General features: G+C 45.4%; 1 protein-coding gene across 2 annotated transcripts; it reads left to right on the forward strand.

Annotated features, from left to right (window-relative positions):
* The first annotated feature begins 867 nt into the window (after window positions 1-867).
* Window positions 868-7,162, forward strand: hao1 (hydroxyacid oxidase (glycolate oxidase) 1). 2 transcript variants are annotated; one of them, XM_040190223.2, is made up of 9 exons: window positions 868-1,060; window positions 3,014-3,165; window positions 3,323-3,578; window positions 3,644-3,816; window positions 4,072-4,163; window positions 5,049-5,207; window positions 5,291-5,360; window positions 5,889-5,966; window positions 6,896-7,162. In XM_040190223.2, the coding sequence occupies exons 1-9, from the start codon at window positions 924-926 to the stop codon at window positions 6,961-6,963; spliced, it is 1,185 nt and encodes a 394-aa protein (XP_040046157.1). In that variant the 5' UTR covers window positions 868-923; the 3' UTR covers window positions 6,964-7,162. The 2 variants fall into 2 exon arrangements, with proteins under 2 accessions (XP_040046157.1, XP_040046158.1); XM_040190224.2 differs by lacking the exon at window positions 5,889-5,966.
* The last annotated feature ends 3,186 nt before the right edge of the window (window positions 7,163-10,348 follow it).

Consider the following 10,348-nt stretch of genomic DNA (forward strand, 5'->3'; position numbering starts at 1 on the left):
GCAAACCCCGACCAAAGATCAACTTTGAGCACGTATCATCAAATCTTCTGCACTCCGGTGAAGAGAGAAGCAGAGGTGACAACTGATCAACAGGATCAGATGTTGGGGGCGGGTGCTTTACAGATCTGGTAAAAGGGGAAAGGCCTTGATTCAGGCAGTATTCAGCAGGGTAAAATTATTGCTCTACACGCGGGGGTTTGGGCAGCGAAAATAATTGAAATACCTTTGGAACCTAGTCAATATGTCCTGGGAGGCGGCACAATTATAAGTCAAGAGGGCAGACTCATCGCTCTACCTGACAAAGGTTGCTGAAGTGCATCTTGTCACCAAACCTGTTGGCTGTTCTTGAACACACCCTGATGCCATGAGGGGGGGGTTCTGTGTGATCCTTCAGAATGTGACCTTGAGGAACACAGCTTTGATTACAGCCACTTAACATTTGTAGAATCATGGCCTTTATTTAAAATGAACTAAAAATTGTTTAGGGTTTTATTTAGCCAAATGATAAGATTTTAGAAAAATCTAGAATTATATAAAGTTTCAAAAGATTTAAAGTCCACCAGTCAGCACTGGCTCCTAACCAGCACACATTACAAAACAAGCGAGGTGACCCTGAGGACCATGATGCCGACAGTCTGGATAGACGCTTTGGACCTCGTGTAAACTAGCTGGCCAGAGCAGGAACCCCTGATAGAGAATAAGGGGCTCATCAGCCTCTTGGCCAGGTCATCATTGTACATTGGTTCTCAATAGATTTTACCTGGTTAAATAAAGGTCAAATAAACAAATAAATCAGGGGCTGATTTGAGGTGAGATGAGAGGCATCCAGCTCGTTAATCATTACAGCAGCTCCTCTTACTGCACTTTTGTCAGAGTGCACAGACCGTTAGCGCCTCAGAGTTTTGGCGCTTGACTGGACGACAATGTCGGTGCAGCGCGTGTGTGTGGCCGACTTTGAGGAACAGGCCAAGAAAATTCTACCTAAAGCTGTGTACGACTACTACTGCTCAGGAGCTGATGAGCAAAACACGCTGGCGGACAATGTCGCTGCCTTTAACAGGTACAATGCACAGAAACACACACTCTCACATGTACTACAAACGTCTGTAGGACACAAGTTGCACCAAAGCTTCCAGCAGCTTTGGTTCTTTTTCACAAACTGCTCAAATCTCTGCTTCAACCTGTTGTACCAGCAAATTCATCAATGTCTTCTTATTCTGCCATAACCGTTTATTAAAGCCTTTTTAATATCAGATACATTTAGTCAGACACAAACAAGTTCATCACAGAACAACTGGATGGTATTTATATGGTAAGGATGTAGTAGATAGTATCATCCCTCTTTTACAGTTAAGTATTGAGATTATATATATATATATATATATATATATATATATATATATATATATATATATATATATATATATATATATATATGATGGTCTTTGTTCTGCCGTTCGTTACTCTCTAAATGTAAAAACTGAACGCAGCCGAGCAGGACCCCCCTTTGGAAGAGTCTCCAGCAGGTTAATGATTACAGAAGCTCTGCTTAGCATAGTTCACCCTGCTTCAGTCCAAAGTCACTTTTCATCTGCGCTATTTTACTTCTGTTTGAATTGTATTTACTATGAAGACACAGTATAATCTTTCCTGTGCCCCCTCATGCCAAACACCAGTGTGCATTCAGCTCACTGTTTTATCATCAATTTTTCAATGATTCAGTAAATATTACATTACATTACAGGTCATTCAGCAGACGCTTTTATCCAAAGCGACTTACATTACACTTTAAACCCGTGGCCTTTTACATTTTTGCCCAGGGAGCAATTAGGGGTCAGGTGTCTTGCTCAGGGACACTTCAACATGGGACAGCCGGGACTCGAACCACCAACCCTGTGGCTCCCAGCGCCCCCTCTCTGCCCCCGGGGCACGACATTATTGCAACAACACCTGACGAGCAAGAAAGTCGCCAAGTTGGCAACACTGACTGCTCACCCTCCTGGCCTCCCTCCAAAGCGATCAATGATGAACGAAGGAGGAAGAATATGGGTGTGATTACTAACCAACCCACAGCCGTCAGACCAGCAGCATCTTGGAAGACTTCGGTGATTCTCTATTACTGTTGGATTGTAACGAAGAAGAATCTTCTCCTCTTTGATGATACACTGTAACTGCTGCTCGGTTCTTGGATCTCACGCCAGAGTGAGCAGCTCGTTCGTCCGTCGTCAAACCGCTTATCCTGCACACGGGGTCTTGGGGGGCTGGAGTCCATCCCAGCCAACTTCAGGCGATAGACGGGGTTCATCCTGGACTGGTCGCCAGCCAATCACAGGGCTACACAGAGACACACAACCATTCACACTCACATTCATACACCTACAAGCAATCAACCTGATCCCCAGAGCATGTCTCTGGACTGTGGGAGGAAGCCGGAGAACCGGAGAGAACCCACGCAGACACGGGGAGAACATGCAGACTCCACACAGAAAGGCCACTGGGCGGAGTGGAACCCAGGACCTTCTTGCTGTGAGGCGACAGTGCTAACCACCACGCCACCGTGCTGCCCTCAGCTTGTGAATGCTAGTGGTCATTTGCAACAGATAACCCCTTCATAATCCCTATGGTTGAATGCACTTATTGTACGTCGCTTTGGGTAAAAGCGTCAGCTAAATGACATGTAATGTAATGTAATGTAATGTAATAATCCTGCAAATACGAGGGCTCATCAGTTGAGACTTAATCACTATTGTTTTCATCATTCTCCGCTGTAAATCCGTGACAAAGTAGTATCACCTTTGGTCATCCTCTGCAGATACCGACTGTACGCATTCTCTGAGTGCAACAGGAACATTTGATCATTTGGGTGTGGAAAGCGGTTAATGGATGGAAGATCCATATTGATTTCTGCTGAGCTGACTGTGTCAAGCGGAAAGAGAATTTGTGTTACCAATGTAGACCGTTATAATTGACTAATGATAATTGTCTGTGTGTGTGTGTGTGTGTGTGAGTGCAGGTGGCGTCTTGTCCCACGGGTGTTGAGGGACGTGTCCACAGTGGATCTTTCTGTCTCTCTGCTGGGCCACAGGCTCAACATGCCGATCTGCGTTGCAGCCACAGCAATGCAGAGGATGGCTCATCCTGAGGGAGAAACAGCTACAGCAAGAGGTACACACACACACACACACACACAATGAAAATACATTGGAATAGTGTTACAGCTAGCTCAACAGTAATAGACATATACGTATGGAGTACAGTTTCCACACACACACACGAGTCTGAGGCTCATTCTAATAGGCAGTAATATTACGTACCTTTTCAGCATGCCGGGCAGTGGGGACAGGGATGATGCTGAGCTCCTGGGCCACCTCCACTATAGAGGAAGTGATGTCAGCCGCACTAGGAGGTGTCATGTGGCTGCAGCTTTACATCTACAAAGACCGAGAGCTCACACTGTCCTTGGTCCGCCGGGCAGAAGAGGCGGGCTACAAGGCCATCTTTGTTACTGTGGATACGCCATATCTGGGAAGACGACGGGATGACATGCGGAACCGCTTTAAACTGCCCCCACACCTGAGGTAGGAAGTGATTACAACGGAGACAACAATGTGAGGACCATGGTAACATCTCTCTCACTCCTCAGCATGTCCAACTTCTCATCCGCCTCCCTGGCTTTCTCTGAGGGAAACTATGGCAACGACAGTGGTTTGGCTGTGTACGTTGCCAATGCAATAGACCCCTCTCTCAGTTGGGATGACATCACATGGATAAAACAGCACACCTGCCTACCAGTGATTGTGAAAGGGGTAGTTAATGGTAAACTGACATACACACACAGTATTTTAAAATGCCATTATCCAAAAAAGAAAAATCTCAGATATTATTTGGAAAAATGTATTTAAATTTGATTGTACGGTGCAAACCAGTTTTAGTTCGCTAGTCAATGTAATTGATTAAAGTCAGTGTTTGCAGTAAGCAATTACTGGTGATGCGAAGGTGCAAATATCGCAGAAGACATTTTGTGCTGTCTGGTTAAAGATGAACTTCAGCGTTGTTTGTGTGTGGCGTCAGGCGAGGATGCCACCCAGGCTGTGAACTATGGCGTTGACGGCATCGTGGTGTCCAATCACGGAGCTCGACAACTGGATGGAGTTCCTGCCACGGTGTGTGTGTGTGTGTGTGTGTGTGTGAAATGTTTTTTTTACCTCGATCCTGATCCAGGCCTGTATGCAGCGTAATACATTTACATGAAAGCACATCGTGCTCGCGGCCCCCGCTCACGTTGCTGTGAGACGACAGTGGCTGTAGGACGTATATAAGCAGAGCCGCCCGGCCTCCATTCTCTCTTAGCCTAAAGTCACGTTTCCTCTCTATTGTCTTATGGACTTTAAATAAACTCCTGAAATGTCCCAAAAAGGTATAAGCTCATGGACAATAACTAAGAGTGGGATTTGTTTCAGTTAAAGAATAATTAACTGGTATTTCACGTTAGCTTGTCATGGCCATGTTTCATGCTGTCTGAAGGCAAAGTGAAAGTATTCACGCATAATTGAAATATGGCAAAAAACATTGTCCAGCTTTACCCAATTCAAAGGGAAGCCGGCATCAAAACCAGAAGATTAGTGGCAAAGGATCCCAACGAGAGCCATGCAAACGATCAGAGATCCAAAAGGTATATGTTGACTTCAGGCATTACAGTGTTTAGAGCGAGCTCGATTAGCTTTTGAATGCGCTCATTGAAGTGAGCTGACTGATTTAATAAATGGTATTTTGGTTGAAAAAGCATCACAGCAGGACTAACTCCATTAGCAGCATGTCTTCACGATATATAACATGACATCGTGGTTTGTTTCATTTGCTCTCAAACAACATTGTGTCCACATTGCTTATGAAAACTGGTACATGATTAAAGACGAAGACAGAATAATGAGTGGACAAATCTGTCCGCTATGCCATGGATACACACAGCCAACTACTTTGTTTCATGGGTTTTGTTGACAATTAGATAAACACTGAATATTGTGAAAGGTGTGTTTGTTTGCCTGTAGCTGGATGTGTTGGAGGAGGTGGTGCAGGCAGTGCAGGGCCGCTGTGATGTCTACATGGACGGGGGAGTGCGGCGGGGGACAGACGTCCTAAAGGCCTTAGCTCTGGGAGCAAAGGCTGTCTTCATCGGCCGACCGGTGCTGTGGGGCCTCGCCTGTCAGGTGAAGGATGTTATTCTTACGCTTATCGAAATATATTTGATGTGACAAACAATTAAGCAAAGAGGTCATTTGTGTGTAAACAGGGGGAACAAGGAGTCATAGAGATGCTGGAACTTCTACAAGAGGAGCTGCGACTGGCTATGGCACTGTCAGGTAACACACAGTCACACATAGTCACACACACACACACACACACACACACACACACACACACACACAGGGCGTATGCTTTTTGAAAATACCAGGGACTGTATATAAAGGTGGATGTAGCTACTGTGCACCAACCAATGGATTTGATGACGACCATTTTCAGTTTGCCCTTTCGGCCGTCACCATCTTGTTCTGTTGGGTTGGGTCACCTTGTCTCGGCCCGGCGGGGCTGGTGGGCTGCATTCGTAATGCGTCATTTTGTGGCATTAATCGTGATGCCGTCGACGACAACTCTCAATATCTTGAACACTGAACACTGAAAAACCAGTGAAAGCAGCCACACCCGTATAATATACGTCCAAACCGTAATGTAATTAAAGGGGGTGAGTTGTATACCAGCTGACCCTCACAGTGGTCATGAACAGGGAAATTAGCCAGAGAGCAAAAATATATTCAATTCTAAACATTTTACGTGGGCCAAAGTTCGGGCTTTACAATGTGTACTCACATCAAACCCTCACGTCGGCACAGGAAACACTTTCAATGGGGAGGAACAAGGAAGAAACCTTAAGGAGAAGAGGAGGACCGGCAGTGGGATCCATGTCGTGTGTAAAGAATGAGTATAATAGAGAATAATATAGTAAGAAGAATAATCAGAGTCCGCTTTATTGGCCATGTATGTATTTATGTATTTGTCTCCGGTTACATGTTGCTCTGTCATACATAGATATACAAATAGATTTTAAAAATATGAAAAAGACATTAAGGACAACAAAACAGAACACAAAAACTAAGAATAAGCATTTACTGATATCTACAATATAAATATGTGGTGCAGATGGAGGTGTCTTGTTAGTTGTTCATCAGGGGGACGGCTTGGTGAAAGAAGCTGTCCGGGTGCCCGGTGGTGTTGGCGTGCGGTGCTCTGTAGCGCCTCCCAGAGGGGTGGAGATGGAACAGCTTGTGTCAGGGTGTGAAGGTCTGATCATGCCAGACCCGTCTGCCGCGGTTCAACCAGCGCACCAACGCACTTCCCCCGCCGGCGTCTCCGGCTAACTCCGAAAGGAGCCGCTGCTCCTCCAACTAAAAGCTCTGCAAAGCTTCACGGTTCTGTGAAAACATTTGAACAGCGTATTGACGGAGGTTTAAAAGATCCTCCCTGCTGAATGTGAGCAGAGAGCTGGAAACGAGACAATCTGACACAAACAAAACCGTCCGAGAGAGCGCAGTACCGAGGCGGCCATCTTGGTCTATGGATGTTGCAAAAATGACAATTAACTGCAATAGTGAATCTAGTGGGTTAGCAATGATAGCACAAAGTGCTAAATGTTGTAATTCTGTGGCACATTTGTAACATAATGGTTTCCACAGGTAAGTTAACCGGCGGGATGAGGGTTGACCCACTTCTGGAGCCTTCAAGTGGCCATTTGAGGGACTGCAGTTTTTGGCACTTTTCAAACCCTTGGGTCACCTTTTTATGTTCATCCATCATCTCTTTTTCCCTGTTGTGTGCGTTGTACGTGTGTGACTCTGTGCAGGTTGTCGTTCTGTATCGGAGGTCAGCAGGTCCCTAGTAAGAAAGATGGAGTTCACCTCCAGGATGTGAATAATCTGCTCAAGGATCCACAAGACAATCCACTGACGGATCACCGCTCATTCATTTGTCAAAATATTTGACTGTTTTGTTTGTATTCAGACTGTTAATTGCTACAACTGGAAATAGCATATTGGTTTATTAAATTCAAAATGGCCATCAAGTAAGTAAATAAACAGCACTAATAAACATAACAAAACATGCTAAAAAACATTTTTTGTGCTTTTTGTGTGCGTTTGTGGGTCAGAACTTCTGGGACATTAAACTGCTCAAGGAAAACTTCAAAATCCAATCTTTATGTAATAGTATTTGATGGCGGTTTACTTGCAGGCCCACTTTTAAATTCAGAAGGTTTGAGGGTTATTTAGAGAAAACCAAGGCAAGAAGAAGGGTAATTATTGTTAAACGACACACCGATACTAAATATTAAGTAATATAGAGGATGTTTGCCCAATGATAAAGTGTGTGTAGCTCCTAAAAAGAGCCGCTTGGTTGTGCTTGAGCATACGATGTCTCCATAGGACAGTTCCCTCGGCATGGAAGTATCCGTGTGCCCGATCCGAGCCAACGGCTAGCACTCATCCAGACACAGTTTCTCAGTCAGAGAAATTCACCGAGCTGTCCGCACCTACGGACGCTTTAGTACAAAAACAAGACTCTGTTTGGTGGTCCGACGTGAGCAGAACTTCCACTACGAGTACAGAGTCGCTATGACCACTACAAGTACACAGTGGCGGTTGATGTGAGGGAAAAACAAAGGCGAAAAGTTGAGACACAAATGTACCCCGAGAGTCCTGCGGCACGTTGAGAGCGTTTGAGGTGTCAAATATGAATGATTGATTATTGATTTATATTAATTCAAGCATAAGAGGTACAACGCTGAAAAGTCATAGCACTCCTCTCCTGAATGAGCTGAACGTTTTAATTTTTGAACGGTTTTAATAGCTGAAAGTATGAAGAAGTTGAGTAAAGATTGGAAGAACAATACCTGGCATGATTGGAGCATGTGCAATACTAGATCCAGTCAGATACAATGTGTGGTCTGAATGAACAATGTCGGAGTGTTGTATAGTGCTTGGTGTCTCTGACTCATCCTTATCAAAAGTGTGTCGCCTGGTTGGCACTTTCTGCTTTTCTTTCTGACCTTGCATTCCTCAGCCAAGATGAGTAAGAAAGAAAAACGGTTTTATTATCAATTCCCCCCTTTTACATGATTTATTATGTTACCCACTAGATCAAAAATAACTGATCTCAATGTTAAAAACCTGTATCGGTGAGTATGTGTGAATGTGTAAATCAATAAAATCCCTAAACAGCACAGAATTATTTTCCACCATCTACCATTTATTCAAAACAGAAAGTAAGAAAAGGCAAAGCTAAACCATTTATTCCAGGAGTATATTCATCTCAGTGTTAGGGAAAAGTCCCTAAGTACTTTATTTCAAACCCTCACTTTACATACTGTCACACCTGTATGTCTAGTTGGGTTTTTGTCCTGTCTCTACGTTTTCGTGACTTCCTGTTTTATTTTGGCGATTAAATCTCCTCTTGTTTCAGGTTCCTTGGCCTTCCTGATGTGTCACCTGTCTGATTGTGTCCACCTGTTCCCTTTTCCTCCCCACGTGTTCATATAGTCGGCGTCTCCCTTTGTCTTGTGCCAGTGTGTCGTCATACCAGCAGTGTCCATAGTTTGTCTTGTCTCGTGATCACCGTTTTACCTCGTGAGTGATTTTTCTTTAGAGCTCTTTGTTGTTCCGTGTCAGGCCTCAGTTAGTTTTGATAGTAGCTCTGTTTTCCTCCTTTAGGAGCGTCCTTAGTTTTTGGATTTTGTTTTGTACACTGTCACCCTATCAACGTTCTCTGCGTCAGAGTCTTGCCACCCGAACTGTTCTGACAATTACATTCAGCTGACGCTTTTATCCAAAGCGACTTATAATAAGTACCTTTCAAACATAAGTTTGAACTTAGGAAGGTTAAAGACCAGTGGAGCTGCTGCATTCTGGATGAGCTGCAGAGGTGAATGGTGGTAGCAGGAGACCTGCAGGAGAGAGTTATAGTCCAGGAGGGAGACGACAAGAGCCTGAATCAGTACCTGGGCCGACTTCTGAGTGAGAAGAGGACGTGTTCTCCTGATGTTGTAGAGCGAGTATCTACAGTATGGTGATGTTAGTGATGTTGGGAGTCAGGGAGAGTCGGCTGTTGAGCGTCACGTCGAGGTTCCTAGTGGTTAAAGTGGCCGTTAACACAGACTTGCCAAAGTTGACAGTCAGGACCGAGTCGTCGAGGCGGGCCTCGCGGTAAATGAAATGTTCGTACAGGTGTTGTCAGTGAAACAACTGGCCACGAAGGTGGTTTTGTCAAACTTAACTCCATTCATCACAGACCAATTCCTCAGCAGAGAACTCTCCAGACACGGAAAGGTGGTGTCACAGATAAAAAGGATCTTGTTCGGATCCAGGTCTCAGTTGCTGAAGCACGTAGCGTCGCACCGCAGACACCTCTACATGATACAACCGGAATGTGGACCTCAACCTCCGCTTCCACGTTAAGGTAGATGATTAAGAGTGTGGGATTTCTGCATCATCGTCGCCGGCGATGAAATGTTTCGGTTGCGGCGAGGAGGGGCCTGCCCGAGGCGCAGGGACCCAACTCCGCCTGGCCGCACCGCCTCCTGCCGCGGACGTGGCTGCGGAGTCCAAGAGAGAAGCTTTGGGGGAGGTGGTAGAGGGTGAGGATGGAGGAGAAGGAAAGACAAAGTGAGGATGGGGGCAGCGTGGGACAGGAGTCCTGTGCGATACAGGTACAGTTGAGTGGAGTACTGAATGGGGCAGGTGGAGCAGGTGGAAGAGGTTGAGATGGTGGAGGAGGAAATAGGGGAACCAAAAGGGGAAAAAAAAGAGGCGAGGCCAAAGCCATCAAGGTTGGGGAGGAAGAGGAGACAGGTGGGGGGCAGTCTGATGGCAGTGAGAGTGACGGCTGTGTGTCCGATAGTAGCAACATCCACAGTGCCTGTCTGACCAATAGCCAAAGCGAAAAGCTCTACTCTGCATATAGATGTGGATATTTAGGTTAGTCTCTGCTCGCACCCGAAGGTGTTTTCTACGCGCTCGCTGTTGTTCTTTTTGACAGTTCAGGCCGGCGCGTGCTTCTGCGTCTGCGTCGTTGCGTCGACGCACTCGTTTCAATTCATGGTTCTGCGTGTGTTGCAGAGCAATTCACCTCCAGAACAACAGGCGGAGTGACGTCTTTTTGTTGAAGACGACCTAGAGAGTCACGTCTATTTATTTATTTGTTCATTTATTTATCATAGACTTAATTGCCCCGTGCATCGACACTGCTGCTTTTCATCGCGGACACATTTGTCCCGTATTTTCCTCCACAACTTTGTTCCTCTCGA

The sequence above is a fragment of the Gasterosteus aculeatus genome, chromosome 11, assembly GCF_964276395.1.
Source record: "Gasterosteus aculeatus chromosome 11, fGasAcu3.hap1.1, whole genome shotgun sequence".
NCBI lineage: Eukaryota > Metazoa > Chordata > Actinopteri > Perciformes > Gasterosteidae > Gasterosteus > Gasterosteus aculeatus.

What these genes read in the sequence shown, in the direction of transcription:
- hao1 (XM_040190223.2), top strand. Translation starts at nt 924, where the DNA reads ATGTCGGTGCAGCGCGTGTGTGTGGCCGACTTTGAGGAACAGGCCAAG. An exon ending in AAACTGCCCCCACACCTGAG is followed by an intron (nt 3,579 to 3,643) that starts GTAGGAAGTGAT and finishes CTCACTCCTCAG; the next exon opens with CATGTCCAACTTCTCATCCG. An exon ending in CAGTGGGATCCATGTCGTGT is followed by an intron (nt 5,967 to 6,895) that starts GTAAAGAATGAG and finishes GACTCTGTGCAG; the next exon opens with GTTGTCGTTCTGTATCGGAG.